The 24,725-nt window shown below is 42.1% G+C and overlaps 1 protein-coding gene across 1 annotated transcript; it reads right to left on the bottom strand.

Moving 5' to 3' along the window:
* Positions 1 to 3,748: 3,748 nt before the first annotated feature.
* On the bottom strand, positions 3,749 to 8,916 carry LOC139460027 (C-X-C chemokine receptor type 2-like). The gene is made up of 2 exons (XM_071241693.1): positions 8,830 to 8,916; positions 3,749 to 5,434 (listed from the first exon to the last, which is right to left on the bottom strand). Exon 2 carries the CDS (start codon positions 5,432 to 5,434, stop codon positions 4,535 to 4,537), a length of 900 nt encoding a protein of 299 aa, XP_071097794.1. The 5' UTR covers positions 8,830 to 8,916; the 3' UTR covers positions 3,749 to 4,534.
* Between the last annotated feature and the right edge of the window lie 15,809 nt (positions 8,917 to 24,725).

Genomic DNA, 24,725 nt, shown 5'->3' with positions numbered 1-24,725 from the left:
TATCTACAGTATAAGTATGTTACATGAATATTATGTCTACATATGTATATACGTAAATAAGTTACAATGACGAAAAGATCAGGGTGTATTATGGGAATTATGCTGCGGTCACGTGTCATGCTATATGTCCATGCACAATGGGCGGGTCCATGATTTCGACAAGATAATGAGTGCAACAATAATGGTATATTATCTCCATTTACTTGGTATTTATAAAATGAGATGCTGAATAATAAGCCTGGAGAGTGGTCAATGTCTGGTGGCCAGCCATTTCATTGTTATTTAGTCAGATATGTTCACTGCAATCCTTGAATACAGACATATACATGGTTTGGTCCCTATATAAGTCTATTTAATCAATTCTTTGGTTGTACCAAGTTTTATTTATTTCACAGTTTTTGTCCCTGTTTAAAGCTTTTTCAAGAAATCTTCAGAAATTCGTCGAACCGTAAACCGCGTGTATTGTCACTCACAGACGACATGTTGTTTCCTAGCAATATTGATCACGTGACAGGTGACACTATTCGAGGTCAGGGGCCAAACTTTTTCGGATCAGTTTTCTGTTGTTAGGTCAGCATTGACATATATTGTTTCGCCACGTGATATAAATTGTAGGGCTGGGATGAGTCCAAATTTACTTCCCGGGTACCCACCACCCGATTACCCGACCCTACCTGTCAGATTTGGAAACGTTTGACCGTAGCCCTGGCAAAATGTATTTAGATGCACGTGTAAAACGATCTGGTCATGCATACACTGAAGTTTACTGCATGAAGTTCTATCTTTATTCAAACATATAAAAGTCAGAAGGAATGGGGTGCATTGTCAGAAAGAAATGGGAACATCAGTGACTTGTAGTGTGACCATAACTTTCCAGACCGCCACTGAAGGCATTCCGATTGCCGTGAATTGTCGACCATGATCAAATCGAAAGCAACCTTGCTATCTCGACTCCTTTAAACTAGTATATGACTTAGAGAACAAACTTCATGACCCCGACCCTGCTATGCCGCCACTATGATAGATGTTCGGTACTCAATGTACGCATAACTCGATGTATTTTCGATGGTCCCGGTTCCTGTAAATTATAGACCAAATTAATCGAGCGAGCAACCTCGTAACTCGAACTCCTTTAACTCCAAGTGTCGCTAAGGAGAATGTCAATTCATGGTCCCGAAATAATCCTACATCGACACTACGGTATGTGTTCGGTACACTCGAAGTATGTATAACGATAAAGCTCGATGTATTTCCAGTGGACTTTTGAGGGGTAAACGATGTTATCGTGTAAGATGCTAAAAGACACATATTATGGCGAGTCTTTAGTGAATCTGAGATATGATTATGAATTTGAATTTTATGGATGTTTTCATGATTTATTGACGATATTGCTATTTCTATTTGGATTCAGATGCGTGGCCATGAGAGTTAAAAGACAAACAAGAAAACTCAGTTATGTTATCTCCCTTGTCTAGTAACTGAAATATCTGCAGTATCAGTAGATGCGCACTCTTGCCGAACATCAGAATGCTAGGTTGGAAAGATTTATTTTCAACACATATGAATCACAAAACATAATGCCAAAACGTGTGACCTTTGTTAACTGGGGCCATACTGAGCACTTTCAACGTTGACAAGTTAAACCCTCTTCAAATGATAAATATTTTCCAAAATATCACCCAAGCGAATACGATCGTGCCGTGAAATAAAAATGTCAGATCCATTTGTCAACGTCTTACACGGAATTTACACTTTCCTATGTTTTAACCCACGGGTCGTTATATCACTTTAAAAGCCGGGATTAGATGGAGACAGCAAGCCTGACTGACATGAAAGGCTTGGCACCAACAAGAAATTGTTCTCATTCCAACTATGGGCAGTTGCAGGGTAAAAACTACTTCAAGATGTGAGTACACGGTGCCACAAGCTAAGGATTGTGCCTCCATTCCTCTTACAAAAAACGTAACGAATGGTTTTAAACACCAGCGATACATATTCGAGCTATAACCAGAACATCAATATCAGCCAAGATCTTCATTAACCTGAACGATGCTCGTTTAAGTAGTTAAGGGAACGTTTCTTAGGAGGAGCTGATCTTGCCAAAATAAGCACTGAATAGCATTTTAAATGTTACTGATAAACGACGTTTCTTATGTTGTAAGTAAAGAGTATAGGTTAGCTGTGTTTACAGTTCATTATGTTTCTTCATAATTGTTACATGCTTTGGTAAATAAATAATCGTTTTGCTACCATGGATACATGCAGGTATTTCAGACATATAAACTGTCGATGATTATGACCTGCTTAAACTGTTTTCTTAATGTTTTCACTCCAATCAGAGGCCGACAGTCCCAGAGAGTAGGTTATGCGTGGTGGCACGGTGGTGTGTGCGTCAGCTCGTCACACAACCACAAGGGTCGATTCTCATCAAGGAATCATGCGCATCCTTGGCATAGCATAGATGCGTTACTACCGTATTCTTGACACCAACATTCATGTTTAACCTTTTCTACAAAATTCTCTTTCGCTACAGGCAAAGATAGACTATGACTCACAACGCCTAATTTTATTTTGTTGTCTTACTTCCAGTGCCGACTGTATGTGATGCTTTGTGTGAATAACACACGGCGCTATATGTACCGCCATTTATTAGTACTTAGTTTACGGGTCCACCTTCCTAAAATATATAAAAAATGTTAAAGAAAAAGAAAACATCGTCCCGCCGAGAGAACAACCGTTATGAATAAAATTAATCCAAAGCCGATATATAGGAAAAGGGAGGTAACCCTTGAACTCCTCGTGTGGCCCGTTTCTTCAATTTCATTATCTTTATGTCAATCGTTTTCTCGATAAACAAATTACGTTAAATAGAATACTGCAATTACACTTCGGTCGTCTATGTTTGTATCCCACAAATCAACCAAGTTATTATATATGGTCAAACAGAAACTATGCCATTCCGTCACCATACAGACGAATTCACGGTTTCGTTATCAAATAAACGGCTGCCTGGCAAAAGAAAATATACACCCATGTTTGATGGTGGCTAAAATATAGAAAAGAAAAAAAAAAGAAATGGTTATTCCATGGGAATTATTTGATACGGATATCATAGTTTCATAACGTTTGTAATTTTGTTGTTGTCAGTTCCAATTTTAAAGTGTTTATAGTGTCAAAAGTAACATTTATATTAGTTAGACACCAAAACAAGTGAATTCTTATACAGAACGCATAGTTTTTCTGTGGATATAGCAGTAATTTAAGTCCATGTGGTCTAAGTCACGACCATTAAGCATGCATATTCGATGAAAAGTACCATCAGTCAGTCCAACAAATTGTGTACTGTAAGCTGCTCCTTGTAAAGGAGTCTTAAGACTGTTTCCATCACATCTGTGTTCACACAGCGGTCTCATCTGTTCCTGTGTGAGAGTTGTCCCGTTCCCAAAACATCACCACAATCCATAAACCACAAATAACACAGAGGACGTGGGGTGTATATCGCTTGTCACAACAGTTCCGTCTGGTTCCATCAATCAGCGTCCAACTCCAGCAGCCCGACGAGTGGAGTGCCTCGTCCGTCAGCATTACACAGTCTGTATTGACAAAACTCACTATGTACAATCAGTAGTGACCTACTAAGGTCTGCAAACGCCTGATTTCTCATATTTTGTTAGCAATAGCCTTGACTGTATGAGGGACCGAAAACCAACTATGTTCCGGAAAATAAATTGAAAAATATAATATTACCCCAGACATTGTAGCACTTCGTCCCATATGATACACGCAGCAAGGGTAGTTCCTAAGTACATACTCACAACAAACATCTTACATAAGGCAACGGGCATTCCATACAAGTTTTAATTCTAATCCAGGTTGAGTGAAACAAACAAGACCTGGCTTGTCTGCGATGTTATGGCCTTGGTCTATTTGTGCAAACCTCCTCCCTCACTTCCCCCCGAACACACACACTGTTCCTCGATGTCCATCAGAGTGGGCGAACAGGAAAGTCCTTGTGTCATGCAGAACAAGTTACTTGTCACGTTGTGTGAATGCTTGTTTACCGTTCCTTGCTTTGCAGCAGGCAATGGATGTTGGCTACTTTAGTTCAGTTCTACGAGTTGAAAGAAATATATGTGGATCTGCTTCAGTGCGTTCGTCAAACCGGGACCGCTGGTCAAGTATCAGTTCAATATGGTTACCTTGGAACACCAATATTGTCAGCAGGCGATACAACACAGGTCCCTCGTACAGAAGTCCTATAAAGCTCGGACACAACATGGGTTTATCATTTCTTAGTACCAACGTGATGTTCACACATTCGGGTGATGGTTCCGTGGCGTTTGACTTCGTTCAGCTGCACAATCTGAAGCTATTCGCAAAATGCTGTGTTGTCGGCCTTCGTAGCCAGATCTGAAATCGTCAAACATGATGTGGTATCGCCAGCAGCAGATGACACCAAAACTCAGACGTCGACAAAGATGCGGTCAACAGCAGTAACCGATGCTACCTAACTCAGATGTCGACAACGATGTCACTAGCAGCAACACCAACAACAGATATTCCTGAACGCGGCTCTGAAGTCTCTAGAACAGAACCAACACAAGGGCACGACAAAGGACTTGATGACAAACAACCAGCTGGCCATAATACCAACGGTATGAAGGACTTCACACTCCGAGGATGTGCTGCAGCTTATTCGGTTAACGGGAACAGCCAGACAGAAGTACGGGGTATAGAAGAGGATGGTGACAAAACTGACCATGCTGATGTCCACTGGTGAGTGTATTCTCTCGCCAAACATGTCCAACCCCGTGGAGCGCCGTTTGATGAGGTATCCGATGACAGAAGCAATTCCAGTGACCATGATGACGAAACTTTGGGGGAAGAACGAGAAGGCTATGAGTAGCAGTGCCGTGACGTCTTCCTTGTACCTCCTGACGCACGGAAGTACGTCATATGGACGACCCGGCTGTGTAGCCATGAAATATAGTGGTACCAGGAGCGCCCCGGATATCAACCAGGGTAAAATACCCATTGAACCAGACATCACGTACTTTGTCTTACCGTTTGTGTACAAATAGCATCCCATCCTGAACACGTAATCCATATTGATGACAAACACACATAATGTAGTTATAGACGGAAGGATGTTTATCTGGAGCAGAGTCAGTGCGTTCCTCAAAGCGCAGGGGAACTGCCACTCCCCCTTCTCCCCATAGTCTGCATAAAGGGGTATCACTATGGCCCCTATTAGGAGGTCGGCAAAGGCTAGATTGACAATTAGCAGGTGCTTGGTGGAGCTCCTGAACCTCTCCGACATCAGGATGATCAGGATGACCATGAGGTTGAGGATGATGATGAGGACGTCGCATAACAGGAGGACGCCTAGGTTGTGCCTCAGCGTCACCTGGATACCTCCCAGCAACAGCTCCATCTGGCGGGAGAAACACATTATCAACAATGTTTTCATAAATAGGTCCATGCGAGCATTAGTATAGATCCCCATAATGCATTGAACAGTTGATAAATAATATTGATATATTTCTCAACATTCTATTTAGCGACCGATTTTAGTTTGGCGCTCATAATTTATTTTTCAGTCGCCTACAGACTATACATTGTACCAAAACCTGATCAAACATCAAGTATCGATAACAGTTTCTACATTTTTGGGTTCGGTCTTCTAAACTCGGATACGTCGAGGACGCATTGAATTTTGATATGTATTAATGTTACTTCACCAGTATGAGCGAAACATTAACTTCATTATCTGAATTTGACTTCATGTAAAATTGGGTTGGCCACAAACATGTATTTTGGCTGCCTCTGTCCCGGTTAGGGGGCACAGGTGGCCCAATAGTCAACTGCCTCGGGACTCGTTGTGCAGAGTGTTGCCTACCACCAACGTGTCAGAGACCTTTGATCGTGAGTTCGAATCCCAAATTACCCATAATTAGGTATCTAGGTTTGTCCGCTCCATAAACGTGCTCGTGGCTTTCACCAAAATTGTAAACTTCCACCACCACTTTCTTTCCACATCCCGCTGACACACCTTGATATAACGGAAACACTGTTCAAAGAGCGTTACACTAAACTCACTCACTCTGTCCACAAAGCGATTAGAGCGCCATGATGACCGCGGTCTGTAACAGATTCTTACGAGAGTCTAAGTGCTAAGATGCTCCGTTGTCTTGTGGTAGAGCGTCCGCCCGGAGAGCGAAAGGTCCGGGGTTCGATCCCCGGCCGCGTCATACCAAAAGACGTTAAAAGATGGTACTTGTTGTTACCCTGTCTGGCGCTCGGCATTAAGGGGCTAAAACAAGGACTGGTCGGCTCGGAGTCAGTATACTGTGTCTGAGTGGGGTATTCATGTTAAACTGCGGTATGGTATCTCAGTGATCTAGCACTATAAATCGGCATCAGTCCGCACAAGCAGCCACACAAACACGTACACGCACGTCGCTATATAAGTGCAATAATCTTGGACGCGACGTTAAACCCCATTTCACCTCACCTAGTGCTAAGATGACCGCGATCTGTAACAGATTCTTACGAGAGTCTTAGTGCTAAGACGGCTTTATATGTGTGGAACAGGGGTCAGGACAGCATGTTTGGAAGTTGGGAATACACCCAACTTTGATTCATAAACAGTTACTAATAAGGTCGCCTCCTAACTTGGCCTTTAATTCAATGGAGAGCAAAGTTTACATAATCATGTGTAAGAAAGTGAAGTCTCTAATGTTATTTAAAATTTAAAGTTTAAATATTATTTTTCGCGGTAGGTATGCATCTGTGGTACTACTTCCCCGACCGGAAATGATTGCAAGTATACACCTCGTAAAAAGCTAAGCATCACACCTTCTGTATTTTCACATACCCAGAACGCCCATGTACATTTTGGGAACATCTGCATATGACACTGATCTCATTTTCATAAAGGTCCAAAATACCACCAATATCTGATGAAAAAATGGTAACCGAACACTGTTATTGTAGATGTAGATTCACGTCATCGTGTGAAGATGAAGAGGAAGCAATTGAAAAGATACTGAAACAACAATTGCCACGGAAGTTACAAAAGTCGATGTCGGTCTCGGCATTTCAATATGAGTATGGAACAATGTGAGAGGAGCAAATGTGTTTTCTTGCGTAACTTAACATAGACTACGACACTTTATATGGGAATATATTGCAAGCTGTACATACGGTTATAGATAGTCTGTCATACAGACCCTGAAACATATATATCCAATATAGCTCATGCAAGTCTATAATATTTTGCAAGTCTAAATTACAGCAGTATCTGATAATGAAGAAAGTGTCTGGGCTCCTTATATTGTAGAAGTACAAGTTACCAATTTTTTCCCCGGTAAAACAGTATATATATATATATATATATATATATATATATATATATATATATATATATACGGTCTCTGATTTCGGAGATATCAGTCTAGGTTAAAGACATAGTCTTTAACTGAACCTACTCACCAGCAACACTCGGGGTTGGGTTGAAGACTACACTCGGTTGTATTCAACTTCGGGATATTTCCAAAGACACGTGTTATTTCAATCCTTATTCATCCGAACTCCCGTATTTTTCAACAACAGCAAACAAAACCCCGTAACAGGGTCAATCTCCTCGTCTCAAAACCAAGCATGTATTATACAAGCAAAACCAAATGTGCAAATGATCTGACATCACCTTACGATAAACACAACATTCGTAAATCCAGATGTGGTATCACGTGAGTGATGCAGGTGCACGGTCACGTGACACAGCTGCTACGTCACTGCGCCCTGACAACTGTGTCAGAGTGTAGAAGAACTTGCTATCTGTACGTGTCTAAAAATATCTGGCATCGGTAAGGTATCGTCTCTCACACGCGGGAAGATTCCCCACAAACGCTTGCCGTTATCATATGGCGTTGAGTGATAGCACTAGCCTGCTCGAAGACTTTAGAGCGGAACCATTTTTACCGCATGACTACAACCTATTTATGAAGCATTTGCACTCACGTTTCAAGTCAAATCCATTTTGGGAAGGAACAAAAGATTAGCTTAGAAATGTATTGCAACAATTGCTTCTGTCAGATCACTTCCTCCTGTCGAGAGATATTTAGTTTCAACGATATAGTCAGGCACTGAAACCGCGCTATACCTGCAACTACAATATATATATACCAGGCCAGGCCGGGGCCAGTCTCGAGTGTTAGTTTACATTGCCATACGATATATGTTGTGAAGCTAAACATTGGAGAATAGGTTAAAGAGGTATATAAACATTTTTAGCACCCTATTCATGTGATAGTAAACGATATAAGACATCTCTAATCCTCGAAGATTCTTTAAATAAGACGAACCAACTTACCTGTAGATGCAGGTATATGTACATATACAATCAGAGCGTCCTTGCTTTAGGCGTTGGTTTGGTAAAAACTAGTTTATCGAGACAAGCGACTTTAAATCGTATAAAGTCATGGAACGAGCAACTGCCATTTTTATAAGAATCTGGAGACGATTTATTTCGGCGTGATTGCAACATTAGCACGAGGTGCTGTAGCGAATTTAACTCCCACATTAATATAATCGAGTTGGAGGTGGTACATTGGGACGGAACATGTATTGCTTCTAGTATGTACACTTTAGTGAATAGGCAACTCTACACTGAAAGGCACACTAACATAATGTCGTTTTCATACGTTAACTACAAAATATGACACAATTTAACATCCAGTCAATGACGCAAAGCCCCACGCGTGTGCGATACGGCTTGATATAGCATGCACTGTTAATCCACAACCATTGCATAAATTGAATACTTACACTGTGTGATATTCCGGTCAGATAGATGTCCGGTACATTCTGACCACGTTACCGAAGTGAGTGGACATAGGATAGGCTGGCCCGATCATAGCGACCACTGGCAGCAAGAGCTCGGATTCATATCGGAAACGTGCGGCTTGTTTGTTTCTGCGCAGTCTGACAACTACATGTACGCAGGTTTTTAACTAGGCAGCTTGGCGATGCGTTATCAGAATTACCCACATCATGTCTGTGTCCTTGAATTTCGTATAATGCTTACGTCAGCTGTTTTAGGCTTTAATTCCGTAAAATATGGACGTGATTCATGCTTATGACATTTAGGTTTTTGAGGTGTGTGTTAGTGCAGTTCGGGGGTTATTTGAGAGACGTTGCATTGGTTTGAGTTGGCTCATTATAATAGAGCTAGGAAAGAATAAAATAGGAAAATAGATGATTGTTGTTGAACCATTAACTTCTATGAACATCATCCACGGAGTATCTTTGCCAAACACATTACATTCTATTTAATCAAATCCAGTTTTCACGTTTTATACTTTCTTTTGCAGTTTATTTTGTATCATTTTCCTGAGTACCCCTAAGATTACTCTAATTCTTAGTATGTTCATATAGTTTCGTATCTTACGAACACTTTTCTAGCATCTCTGCATGTAGGAACAAAGAATCAAATTATTAAAAGACCTACTGATAACTATCTTTCCTACTGGTCTGACGTCATGCAGTTCTAAGTTTAGCAGCGTTTCTTGAGATCAATATTTAATCTGTTTATTACCAACACGACAGGAAGATGTGACCCCATCACAGACGGATGACAGTCCCCCTTTGAGACGTGTAGACATCAATGTGTCTCTGGCGGATGCAGTAATAGTATAGGCCTTGCTCTCGCTCCTCCTGTACCAGCAGATCGATAGGCCCTGGGATGGGAGCCCCCAGTACCTACACAACCCTCGTGTTCCATGCCCCAGTGGCGTGTGTTCGGAGATTTGATTGTTTGATTTGATCGCTGATACGTGTAATAAAGCAGATGTTGCAGCCTTGACGTCATGAACTACTTGCCTCGCGAGGGGCTGCCAGTCCCTGCTGTTTTAGTGTATTGCACTAATAACGCATCGTTGGAGGATTGTGATGATTGGGAGTCGGTAGCGCATTCGGATTCACAAATTCAATTACCCGCGTGAAATTTCTTTCTCATCTATTTACGGTTGATTATATCTGTGACAACTAGGTTAAATTTATAAGAGAGTAAAATCGTTCTTATTCGTGTAAGATATTAACCAACTACATGAATAAAACAGACCTATCACCTTAATGACTCTGAAGAATGCTTGATTCTGATTGGCTAAATAAGATTCAAATAAGCTATCTAAAAACTTTACAAGGCGTTTAAGACAAAAGCCTTACGTGAATACGTCTATCGATAGACTACACATTGATGCATAAATGGCTGCTGATAATTAATCAGAACTGAAGGCGTTCGATAACGGAACATTATCCGATGTTGTTATCACATACTGACTGGTACATTGCATAAGCACTTTGTCAGCTTATCAAAAATGATGAAATATATTTAAGAACAGGGACAATTAGGTAAAATCCCATCGAAGGATGTCAGAATACGACTTAATAAAGTCTGTCACCGTAGCTCGAATCAGTCCAGTGACCTCACCGCTCACCGGCTTTATTTCCGACACCGCTCGGCAACGTCCGGCGGTCGTCGTTCTTCGGTGTCATTACATTCCGTGTTTGGGAATAAGTGGCCCGACTTTTTCATTCTCGTTTAATTTAAAGGCACGCTCATACCATGTATTGACTTGATGTTTGTTATCTCCTATATGTTCGCTACCTTATTCATGTGTTGAATTTTTTTTGTAACCAAGATTTCAAACATTAGAGGAATTTAAAGGTACACTCAGATATTTCTAATGTATATATGATCATTTTGCCTCCTCAATAATTGTACATAGCTTGCTGTAAATCTTTAATGTCATCATTGGATAGCTCATAATCAATGCTTTATTCTGATACTTGCATCTTCAGTATGGTTATAGTAGTTAGTTTGATATTCGTGATTTTCCCATGTTTAGAAACAGCTTAGTCCTGCACCATGACCGTGGAATATATTTATTTTAAGATTATTTTTTTCTAGAAACGCATACAAAAGCAAGTCTAGCCAGCTCAAGCTAGCTTTATCAGCTAGAAGGATATTGTGTAATATAAGATTTCAGAGACTAAATGTTAATCTAACGTATATTTATACTTGTGTCTTTATTCCCAGTACTGGTAGGCCGTTTATAAGGTTCAGTTTGCTGCACAGTGGTCACGTTCGAAACTCAGGTGTGTGGGGAATTTGATAACTTCTTTTTGACTAATTAGTCTTTTTGTATTTAAATCATTATTTTGAGCCAGCCCAGAATATAAGCATCTTCCCGAGGCAAGGGCGTTAACTGACTAAAGAGTCCAGTTTCCACCCTTGCCGAACTAGGCTGGAATTTCCAGGCTCGATCGTAGCGCCAGCAGTGGCTATTACGAGGTAAGTCCCTTCTGTGTTCCTCCTGTTGACTAATCAGATTCCATATCTCATATCACTTGCATTTGCATCAAACAAAATGGCGGCGCCCAGTCAAGACGATCTGCTAAAAAATCAAGATCTATATTGTTATATAACGGGTCTTACCCCGCGAAGTGCATCAAATCACGTGAGCACCTTGATAAAAAACATGAAGCAATTTGCAAAATATCTGCGACGACCAGTTGGTGGTACACATGCAAATCCTGCAGTCGCCGGAATCTGCACTTGAAATCCATTTTGTTTAGGAACCGGATGTCTTGTTCGTTCAGCGATTTTGATTGGACTATGCATAGACTCGTTAATCCAGCCATAACTGCAGCCTAGTTCGGCACGGGTGGAAACTGAACTTATATAGTCAGTTAACTTTCTTGCCTTAGGAAGTTGGTAACCTGGGTAGTGTATGTTGCATATATCACTACCTGTAACCCCTGTTCCGATGGTCTAAGATAGCCCGCCTATTTATTCATGTGTAATTGAGCGTTCAAATGATTACCGAAAATAAGATTCCCTGAGTTGAGTTTAACGCCGCTTTGAACAATATTCCAGTCACATTACGTCGTGTCAGTTTAACGTGTGAGGAAAGCCCGACGTTATGCATATCTCAGACGTTTACCACTTTGGTAAAACAAACTGAGCACGGGTATTGTGCTGACAAACATGATCGGGGCAAACCGGGATTCGAACCCATGATCATATTTGTCTGGCTTTTCCAAGGGACGCCTTAGACGACACAATGACGCTCGTGCACAAACACTTCCACACTCACCGTTAAGTGAGTGGCATCTAATCATCTAATGCATCTAATTATGCAATAGACATGTACCGTTGTCTCTCAGTCTGCCTGTCTGTATGTCCGTATATCTGTGTGTATGAGGCAGTGTCCAGATCCGACTGTAAATCGCAATGATATATCTGTATCGAGGACTGGTATAAAACCCATTTCTCCCTGAGAAATATGTAAATGATCTATGCCGATGTCAGCAATACCCCAGCCATATCGCTATATAGAACACCAAAAATGGGCTTCACACATTGAACTCACCATGTTAGACTAACGCTTAGTCGCTGAAATGTGATTTTGACAAAAACAAGCAACTACATATACATTGAAAAGGAGCCCCACTGACATGGTAGATTCAGACATGAACCTGAGGAAAATCTAGCCTTGCTTCATTTAGGGCTATAGCATTACCGTAACAGCTGGGGGAATAATATAGTTCAGGTACTGTGAGAAAGACTAGGTAGTATGCACTTTTAGCAATATTCCAGCCAAATCACGATGTGGATTACAAAGATAGGGCTTCACACATTGTTCCCACCATGTGGGCAATCTTCTCAGCAATACTTGTCGGAGTTTGACAGCTTAGCAATGAAACATGGGTAACAAATTTACGTCATGTCACGATTTCAATCTATACCATGGATGAGTGCAGATTTAATCTCGTAAAGAAGTGAATCAATCAAAACTTTACAAGATCATCCCAAAACATGTTGGCTGTGATCAGCGACTGATCAACATATGGCTGGCTTTGCTACTGAGTGGAAACGGTTCATGTGGAACAAGGCTTTCGCATATCACGGCACTCTGACATTTCCAAACAGCAGAAGAGATTGAACATTCCCCCCCGCGGTCATTAGGACCACACGTTTGGTAATTGCCTCAAATCACGGGCTATGCATTCATCTGTGATACATTAACATGGCATAACTCCGACCTTCCAGAGAGTGGGTAGTCAACAAGCGTGCTAGCAGTGTGATTCACAAGTTATAGATACATCATATTATTGCATAGTTACATTATTATTATCTACATCATCAATAATAATAATAATTATTATTATTATCATTAATGTTTTTTTAAATTATTATTATTATTATTATTATTATTATTATTATTATTATTATTATTACACAGTCGAGTATGCTGGGCTGTTGGTTTAAAGTATTACAAGCAAACATGTTGTAATATCCTGATATTAAGTGATTATACCATACCATCACTGACATCGGTACTAGGTTCTCAGTACCCAATTCCTGTTTTAAAGCATGCAAAATTTTCAACCCTTCGGCTCGTTTGTTTTTGATCATATGTTCTTCCGATATATAGCGATAATGGTACACGCCGTCGTAGGACGATGGGACACAACCAAGCATGAGTTGTTTTGTCTGTTGTTAAACTCAGCATCGATCAACGCAATAAGGATACGATGTACATGCATCAAATAATTTAGTCTGTCTCACAGTCCCTCAGCCACATTATTTTTCCTTCCGCACAGCCCTTACTGTAACGCTGGGGCGGTGGGGTAGCCCAGTGGTTAAAGCTTTCGCTGGTAACGCCGAAGACCCGGTTTCGATTCCCGACATGAGCACAATGTGTGAAGCCAATTTGTAGTGTTCACCGCCGTGATATTGCTGGAATATTGCTAAAAGCGGCGTCAAACTATACTCACCCACTACTATAACGCTGTACCTGTACATGAAAAATGCCCTGTTTTTCCACAGGTTCTGAATCTCCAATCACACTGCATGGGGCTTCTTCTTACATTAATTGCAGTTGCTTGTTCTTATCCAAATTATACATTTTCGGATACAAAGCGTTAGTCTACAACCAGGGCAGCGAGCCTGACCACACAAAACCGGGTGGACCTGTTAAAAATGCTAGACTTGCTTAATTTAGGGCAAGAGCATTACATTGAAGGCTCAGCGGAAGGGTTGGTTGGTTGGTTTGTTGTTTAACGCCGCACTCAGCAATATTCCAGCTATATGACGGCGGTCTGTAAATAATCGAGTCTGGGCCAGACAATCCATTGATTGATATCATGAGCATCGATCCACGCAATTCATGAATTGGGATCGATGACCGTGGATCAACCAAGTCAGCGAGCCTGACCACTCGATCCTGTAGTCACCTTTTACGGCAAGCATAGTCACCTTTTATGGCAAACATGGTTTGCTGAAGAACTATTCTACCCCGGAATCTTCACGGGACCTCAGCGGAAGGGAAAATAATACGGTTCAGGGATTGTGAGACAGATTTACCCGACCCCGTTTTTCGATTCTTACGAGAAACATGCATGGGTTGCTGAAGACCAATTAGACATGAGATACAGTGGATATCCTCGTAATCTCAAGGCGTGGAGCACTGACAGTCACGTGCAAAGGACGCGTGAGCTAACACAGTATTTCTGTTATAGCACAGCCTGTTAGGTGGCCGGATGAACCAAAGCAACTCGTAGACGTTTACTATTTCGATGAAACCCAGGAACACAGTTGTGGTGCTGACAAACCAAGGATCATATTCGGGCCGAACCAAGAGCGCGAAGCGACAACCATGCAGTGGTTCCTGGTATGGCTATGGGAAGTAACTCTAGCGGGAATTCCAGCGCCTTACACCGTGCACTGGGTTTCTGCGGTTTGTCGTAAGAATTGATAAAATATGAGTAAATGAGTTTGTTTACTCCGCCGACTTTAGCAGTATTCCAGCAATGTCGCGGCGGAGGAACATATGAAGAGTGCGTATCGAGTCTTTCTTGTGAAAACTAGCAACCATTTTGCTACATGCGTTCAAGCGGGCGCATTTATATTGAAACGTAATCAATATCTTTTTCCTGTATGAATTTGTTTCATTCGCATTTGTTTGCAACTGCATTTCGGCAAATACTCGTTACTATTCCACTCACATCCCCATTAGTCTACAAATCAATAGAAAATAATCTTCCAAACTGTGATTCACTCGAATAAATGGACTTTGTGGTATTCGTTTCGCTGCATGGTGTTGACAACCACGCAACACATCTTAAACATATCGATATTGGCTATAGCGAGACAAATCGGTATTGATCAATATCAATACTGTATTTAAAAACTAGAGAACTGTCGGGACTCTTGCGATACAAACGGACAGTGAAGCTGTCTTGCGTCAGCCGTCCAATGTTAATGCAAATATCTCAGCATTTACCTAATACTTTATTGCCATTCTTGGTCACAGGTATACAATAATAAACTACAATTCCGAATATATGTTTGTGTTTTCAAAATTGTATTTGTTTTTCTAGAAAGAGTCTTAAAATTTGAGAGGTTCGTTGATATACTGGTTATTTTTTAAATGAAAAAACTCAACTGTTTTCACCCAAAGGTCCGCATAACGGTATTGTTGGTGTATCAAATGGCTACATGTTGAATACATTCTTGTCTGCTGTGAAAGTGAACAGGTTGCTTGTACGTCCTAATCAAAGTTATGAGAGAAGGTAACGGTTCCATTATCAAACACCTTTTCAAATTTTATTGGCCGAAAGCGTTGATGTATCTTAAGTGTTAATGAACCTCTCTCGATCAAGAGAGCCAGAATAAGCTGTTCTTTTCTTCACGCCAGAATATGGTGGTACCTAAGCGATTTATAGCATCATTTTGCCAGATAACCAGAAGAAGTTATCTCTCGGCGCCGTTTAGCATTCATGACAGGCCTATATCGGATACACAATATATCTCTCCACACGAGCTGACGGTAGGGAATTTGAGGAATCTGGGGAGGTCTGAAACATACACGACAGTCAGTAAGAGAGCAGGTTCCCCCTCCTCAGCAGCAAGTGATAACACCAGTGCCCCTCCCCGCTATACGGCGCTATCTAGGCGACAGCCATTCCGAACAAGTTAGATAGACAACAGGTTGTGATATTTAGTCAGAGAACGCACATGGACTTAGATTTTGAATTCTGCGTTTTTAAAAATGTCATATGTGTTGATACATATATCAGTATTTGTAAAGTAACAGTGTAACATTTACGATTTAAATGACAAATATATTACTACACCCTAGAGTTCAATTTGAGTTTCATCAAAGACGTATATACGTCTTTGGTTTCATCAATTGGATAAACATTTGTTCTTTTTCCAGTCTCTGCTGCTTGTTACTGGTATTCAATTTATAAAACGGAAAAATATTAAATGTCCCGTTTCCGCTATCATCAATGTGTTTGCTGACACCTAAGCATCAAACATCAGGGTCTCTAATCTGCTGTTTGTGTACAGTGACTCTATGTTTTAATTCCATGCCGGTTTCACCGATGTAGTTCTCGCGGCATCCCGAACATCTAATAACATACTCCACATCTTTGCTGCGGCAGTTCATGTCGGCTTTCACATTGAAACCCTTGCCATTTGCGAAAAGGAAAGTAGTACCTTCACTTATGATGTTACACGTGCCGCATGTTTGTATGTATGTGTGTGTGTGTGTGTGTGTGTGTGTGTGTGTGTGTGTGTGTGTGTGTGTGTGTTTGTATGTACGTACGTATGTATGTATGTATGTATGTATGTATGTATGTATGTATGTATACATACCAAATATATATATATATATATATATATATATATATATATATATACATATACATAGAGAGAGAGAGAGAGAGAGAGAGAGAGAGAGAGAGAGAGAGAGTGAGAGAGAGAGAAAGAGAGAGAGAGAGATTACTACATATATGTAAATTATCTGTATCAGGAACATCGTTTACAAAGATTATATTTGCACTATAGAAAGTTACAAATGACCCATAACATTTCCGACATTTCGTGTACATGTTGTAAGAAACAATGACATATGAATTTCCATTTGACCGGCAAATCGGAGACTGTAAATAAAATATCTAGTGTGTCTAACCCGTAATAGCACGCATAGGTGGGGTCGTGAGAAACGTACTCTATAAAATTATACAAAGACCACAGTTAAATGGCAAATTGACATGTGGAAATGTTACTGAGGCAATTATATATATAAGCAATACTTAATGCAGCATGTCCTCTACACCACAGCACACTACACACGGAAAATGTAGATCTTCGTCCTGTTTACGTAATATACAACGTGGTCCAAAGTATACACAGTGATTTCATGCATTTTCACGAAAATATATGTGTACGTTTACGGTTTACAGTATCAGCTATGCTGCTGCACATCCGGGTTCTGTGGAGGCGTCGGCTTCATTTTCAAAATAGAGGAGGCGGAACCCGTTAAAAAGAAACAAGTACTCTGAAATGTTTAACGATAAAGTAGAGAAAGATAAAAGCCACTTTGAATAGTATTTCAAGTTATCAGGGCGTGTCAGTTGTGTGTGTGTGTGGAGGGGGGGGGGGGGAGAGAAACGTTTTATACTTCTTTTGCGGAACCCACGAGTGCATGTATTGTGCTTACAGAGATCAAAATTCCTAATCGGAGTGAATCTGGCATGAGAACCAACGAGCAGTGAGTGTGGTCTTACGCCGCTTTTAGCAATATTCCAGCAGTATAGCGCCGGGGGACACATTGTTACCATGTTAGGGTCGGACCCGGGCCTTCGGCGAAACGAGTGAACGCTTTATCCAAAGGGTACCCCTCCGCCCTCCGCCCTCAACCAACGAGCGAAAGCTTTGTCCCAGGGTACCCCACCGCTCTCAGCTAACGAGCGAAAGCTTTGTCCCTGGGTACCCAACCGCCCTCAGCCAACCAGCGAAAATTTTATCCCAGGGTACCCCACCGCCCTCAGCCAACGAGCGAAAGTTTTATCCCAGGGTACCCAACGGTCCTCAACCAACGAGAGAACGCTTTATCCCAAAGGCTACCCCTCCGGCCCCCCACCCCCACCCCCACCCCCAATGATCAGCTGATCCTGTCACGAGCGTTGACCCACCTCCCAAACCCTCCCAGGTGATTCCGCAATAGTCTATGTTCGTATGGCACCTACAGAGCAAAGAGGTTACTAAAAACTAAATTGGACTCAATGACGCGGTTGTTTGCGTGACTCGATTGTATACAGGCCAGCATGACCTTACAATACTACTGCTCGTGGCGTAAAACGTCACTCCCTCACTGTAACTATCCTGTAGATGTTCTATCCTGTAGATGTTCTGTCATTTTCAGATTCATTTGTGTTGTGGAGATCAATCTCGGGGCAGTTGTGAGGTGTCGACACCCTATTCTTTCATATTGCTATAGTTAATCTGTTAAGCCATAACATATTAACATATTACTTCAGCAACCATGCTTATCGTAAGAGGCGACTAACGGGATCGGGTGGTCCGGCCCGCTGACTTGGTTGATACATGTCATCAATCCCAATTGGGTAGATCGATGATCATGATGGATTGTCTGGTCCAGACTCAATTATTTACAGACCGCCGTCATATAGCTGGTATATTGCCGGGTGCGGCGTTAAACAACAAACAACAAACACACAAACAAATATTCTGTCATACAACGATTAACTACAGTAAAAACTTCCTTTGAGTGGAATAGAGAGATAATTCCATCAAACAACAAACAAACACACAAGTAACTGTGCCAGCCGTGCCCCCTTAAATAATGTGAATCCGTGTCATGGCCTCGTATGTGTACAGACTCGTTCCCGGGGTAGAATAGGTCTACAGCAACCCATGCTTGCCGTAAAAGGTGACTATGCTTGTCGTAAAAGGCGACTAACGGGATCGGGTGGTCAGGCTCGCTGACTTGGTTGATACATGTCATCGATCCCAATTGCGTGGATCGATGCTCATAATAGCAATCACTGGATTGTCTTGTCCAGACTCGATTAATTACAGACCGCCGTCATATAGCTGGAATATTGCTGAGTGCGGCGTTAAACAACAAACCAACCAACAAATGTTCTTCCTCGACCTGCAGCAGATTTGTTATCTATATCAAACACATTCGGCGTTGACGCCCTGTGTTAACACCTCTAATTGACACGAGGCAATGTGCTTTGAAAGTGAGACATGCCCTGCTTGTTTTATCGTAAGAGGATGTGAAGAATATGACGGTTTGCCAGAAACGCTGTGACAGCATACAATATATGCTTTGAAATAGCCGAACATAAGTTTTAGATATTGTGCTACACCTACTTTCTTAATAATTATTAGGAGGCAACATTTTTTTATGATTGCGTTTTTGAAAGTGATGACGTATAATGCTGAGGGACACGTGTTATATAGGATAAGATAATGTACTGCACTAACATTCCACTTTGGACATCTACACCGTCACTGTGACGGAAACTACAAACTACATGTATTGATGTAGAAACAATAATAGCTATCACACAATCGTCATACTTAAGCCAAGACCGCTATTATTACTAATCTAAACGTTCGATCTACAGGTGCAATATGGATATTAAGACTATCATGGACCCCGATAGGGTTCGATTTACAGGTAATATATGGTCACATATACTATAATGGACCCCAACGGGATTCGATCTACATGTGGCATATGGACATTAAGATTATCATGGACACCCGCGGGGTTCGATCTACAGGTGGCATTTGGACATTAAGATTATCATGGAAACCCGCGGGGTTCGATCTACAGGTGGCATATGGACAAAAAGTCTATCATGGACCCCCACAGGGTTGGATCTACAGGTGGCATATGGACATTAAGATTATCATGGACCCCCACGGGGTTCGCTCTACAGGTGGCATATGGACAAAAAGACTATCATGGCCCCCCACGGGGTTCGCTCTACAGATGGCATATGGACATTATGATTATCATGAACTCCCACGGGATTCCATCTACAGATGGCATATGGACATTAAGACTATCATGGACCCCCACGGGATTCGATCTAAAGGTGGCATTTGGACACAAATACTGTCATGGACCCCCACGGGGTACGATCTACAGATGGCATATGGACATTAAGATTATCATGGACCCCCACGGGATTCGATCTATAGGTGGCATATGGACACACATACTGTCATGGACCCTAACGGAATTCACTCTACATGCATGGAACAAATAAAAGCGACAAAACCCTAACCTTTTTTCATAGGAAATATCTGCTAAAGGCAGAGACGATTGTACAATTCCGACCATATCATGGGCATGTGTTTTTGAATCACTTTCAATTATGTGTTCGCGATAGCGTATCCTGTCCCACCGTTTGCACCCGTCACAAACACATGCAAAGGCAAGTCAAAGTTAACCTGAAAAACACGGGAACCTCCCGGGGTTCGGTCTGCAGGTGGCATATGGACACAAGGACTATCATTGACCCCCACGGGATTGGATCTACAGGTAGCATATGGACAATTAAGACATATCACAGAATCTCCACGGAATCACTCCACAGGTGTTATATCACACACCCCATCTCCAGCCCCTGGTTACCGTACATCGCTGCCTTCATACACTCGGAAATGGCGGGAGTATAAACATTGTGCTTCATTAAACGAACGCAGTCAAGATCCATGAGGAGATTTAACCTATCCACGAGCTAATTCGTTGTCATGGGTACGTAAGTGGGCGTGAACTAGAAAGACAACTTTTTCAGCAACATCTGCAACTTCTAAGCAGTTAAATGTCGCTTGAAATCTACTTACCTCTTTTTACTTTTAACGCGTATTTGACAGTTGAACGATCAGATGATAGGCAGTGGCACGTGACGTCAGTCTGGCCTGCATGTGAGAAACTTCAGACAAACACAGGAGCTGTTTGTTTCCTGCACGCCGGCAGCTGAGCGTGATGCGGTGGCAGAACAGGTGTGGTGGGTACAGGGCTAACGAGCGCTCATTAATCAGTCCCTAGAAGCAATGGACACTGTTACAGTGAAATCTCACCATGAAGAGTTTGACTGTGAGACTAGATGTGAGCTGTTTTATTTGTTTGTTTGTTGATCAACGCCGCACTCAGCAATATTTCATCTATATGACGGCGGTCTGTAAATAATCGAGCCTGGACCAGAAAATCCAGTGAGTATCACGAGCATCGATCTGGGCAATTGGGATACGATGACATGCATCAATCAAGTCAACGAGTCTGACCGCCCGACCCCGTTAGATGCCTCTTAAGACCAGCATAGTCGCCTCTCACGACTATTCTAACCCGCATCTTCACGGGCAGGAGTTTAGTTGAGGGAGTGAGGATGTTTTACGCCGCTTTCAGCAATCATGCCAGGTGACAGCGGATGATATACCAGGTCATCTTTCCGCAGCAAAGGTGTTAACTGACTATAAAAGTGGACTTTTATAAAGTCAGTTAACACTTTTGCCGCGGGAAGATGGTACCAGGTATGGGCCTCACACATTGTGGCAATTTAGGAATCGAACTCGGGTCTTCGGCAATACAAGCATTCGCTTCAACCACCAGGCTAACCCACCGCCAATGACCAATTAAATGAAAAACAAATATTTGTTTCAAACTGCTTTTTCTCCATATCGACAAGGGATGGTGGGGTTGTCTAGCGACCGCTCGTCACGCCGAAAACCCGGGTTCGATTCCCCACATGAGTATAATGTGTGAAACTCATTTCTGGAGGCTCCCGCTGTGATATTGCTGGAATATTGCTAAAAGCCGCTCAATCAACCAACCAACCAACGTTATATTGTCTTGAATTGGGACCTATTTTCTTTTCTTTTCTTTCCCGGAATCCGAAACTTAAAGCTTTAACCATGGCATGGGTGTGCTCGCCAGAACTCACATTTTCACTGCTATTAACAAGAAAATATCTGGTTAAGTAAAAATGTCCAGACTGAAACACAATGTCCAATCTCATTAAAATCAGATCTATGTTCTCTCTGTCGCTAAACAAAGCTTTGTTTAGCTATAGCGAGAACTATGATCTGATTTTAATGAAGTTGCACAATGGCAGACATAAAACCCAAGCGTCGGAGTGCTGGATCTAAAATGCCGGAGATTATGAAAGCTCCTCGAAAACTGATGGAAGATCTAAAATCGCCAATGCACCTCGATGAAGCCAACGAGGAACGCACACGGATAGGAAGTTCTCCTACTCGACGTGAGACGAACATTCTCGAAAGCGCGAAAGAGCAGCAACTCGAATGTCCAGATTTCGAGTGTGAAATGTTATGTTTGACGTCACAACGAAGCAGTATGAGATTCATTCGAAATCAAGGTCAGTGGTTCGACACCCTAGCCGCGTCGAACACAAAACGACAATGTGTGTGTGTGTGTGTGGAGAGAGGGTTGTACCCACGTCGAGGGAATCGAGCCCAGATCTTCGTTGTAATGAGCCAATGCTTTAACCACTACACTACCCCATCGCCCTTTATTTTGGTTTCGTTTTGAATCTCACTGGATGCATTGTCATTGTAATAATCCCCAAATCCGAATGGTATTGGATGAAACAAGCATCAATTTTAGATTGTAGGTACGCTTCATGTAGCAAAGCACACCCCAAACCTGCAGCGATGTGAAGGAGCAAGGGACCTAACTATGTCCGTACTATAGTTGGTCACCCGTCATGGGGTTGATATTACAGGATAAGGACGAGCCCGTTGTTTTTCTTGTTTATAGCTAACGCGGACAACACCAAGGGCCAATGCGATCTCAGCGCTACGACTACCTTCTCGCTATGTTAAAGTAAAGGGATGACGACAGTAAATGGGCGAAGATGACTTTGAGGGACGAGACAATTTGTGACCGCGCTAACTTTTGTAATATGACCTATTATAAACTGCTGTTGCCACATATTTGATCCACTGTATATATTTTTTTATGATTGTAAAGCTCATCCTGAGTACTTCAATAGCAAATGTTGATTGTTCATTGATCTTGTGTGGTTATTTCACATTTTAGTGGGGCACGGGTGGCCCAGCCCCGATTATGTTTCTAGGTTTGTCAGCACCATACCCGTGCTCGTGGGTTTAACCGAAGTGGTAAACGTCTGAGACCTGCATCACTTCGGGCTTTCCTCCCACATTAAGCTGATATGCCGCGATATAACTAATACTGTTAAAAGCGGCCTTAAACCCAACTCACTCACTCACTCACTCACTTTGAACCACGGGCCGTTTTCTGGGTTGACATTCGCGTTTCAGTCTGGGAATCAACGTGTAACAGGAATTGGGCGTCGCCCGTTCGCGTCTGCGACCTACCCTGCAACTCGCCTGACATTGAGGGATTCTCCAGTAGCACAGAAGCGATGGGTTCGAGAACCGTAGCTCCTGGTTACATTAGGCATCCATGTACTGTCGCACACGTTTACACAAAGTAACATACTCAAGTTTTACTGTATTTCAGTCCACTACTGACTTCACAACCAACTGGACAGGGCAGGCACGTTTAAGAATGGACAAATGGAGGTGGTCGAACTTCGACCACAGAATCGCTTAACTATGAGAATGTGTCCGAGCCTGGCTTGCCTACCATATAATATACCACGTGACCTGAGATTCTATTTTGATTTATTAAAAAACATACCAGACAATGGTAATATGTTCGTTTGTCGTGATGATTCATGTCGGATGATTCATTTACCTCCAGTGACCGGGGTCATCATAGTCCGATTCCCCATCCTTTACCACTTTCTGCGAAGCAAACACAACAGCGAAACTATTGAGAATGTAGCTGCCATTTGCTTTTAGCCCAAGATTTTGTTAATGTATCTTTACTTGGTAAAAGTCTGATACCTGTATCACTTTGGGCTTCCCTCCAACCTCAAACTGAGAGAGGTTTTCGAATCAGAAATGTATGGGCACAGGTTTCTAAATGGAGTTTTCACTATACACCAAGTCCTCTGCTTTATCTGCTGTCCAGTAATGCTGGTTCCACACTTTCGCGGCCAGGAACAGGTGTATTGTCATCAGGCTTGTCCCGACGGAGATATCCGTTTTTCAATCTGTTAATGGGCACTCTGTTGTGTACCAGCTTACCTCCCCGCCTCCGACGAAGTCTAACATGAATTTCTGACATATTTCCTACTGTATACTACGACCTTGTTCATGGTCGCAGAAGATTCTCAGTCTGATCTGAGACTATGACAGGCCGCTAGAGGAATATTGTGTCTCCGGCTGAAACCATTGGATTCTTTGCTTGACTGCTGAACCATCCTGTCTGTAGGTGTTTTTATAAACATTGTCCTAGCTAGTTCTACACCCACATGCAGCATATCAATGTTCTGTGGTTAAAGGAATCTCTTCAGAAATATCAGAGAAAGGACAAACTTTGTAGATACATTATTTCTATCAGGAAAAGGTGTGTTGCCAGACGATGACCAGATTAGGAACGACATCTTGTTGACCAGCTCTGTCTACTTTCTTTTGGATGGTATCTTGTATTATGCTAGCATCCCCCAGGGCAAAGGTCATCGTACCAATAGGTTATCTGTTCAGCTGGTAATACCACATATAAGGGGTCCGAACCCAAACGGCAGCCAAAAAAGGTTTACTGTCCTGATAGCTCGAAGCCAGCGTTCTGGGCGGAATGTGTCGGGGGCCTCGTAGTGACGTCATAGACGTCCGAAGCCGTCGTGGTCAATCCTTACCACAGTCTGTGAACAGACAATGTTCATATAAATCACTGCATCAAGATAATTTGACAAGGTTTATATGATACGTA

This window comes from Haliotis cracherodii, unplaced genomic scaffold, assembly GCF_022045235.1.
Source record: "Haliotis cracherodii isolate W230 unplaced genomic scaffold, xgHalCrac1.p SCAF_1, whole genome shotgun sequence".
In the NCBI taxonomy this organism is placed as follows: Eukaryota; Metazoa; Mollusca; class Gastropoda; order Lepetellida; family Haliotidae; genus Haliotis; species Haliotis cracherodii.
Note: the sequence above shows the minus strand (reverse complement) of the source record. Positions and strands in the feature narration are given on the sequence as shown.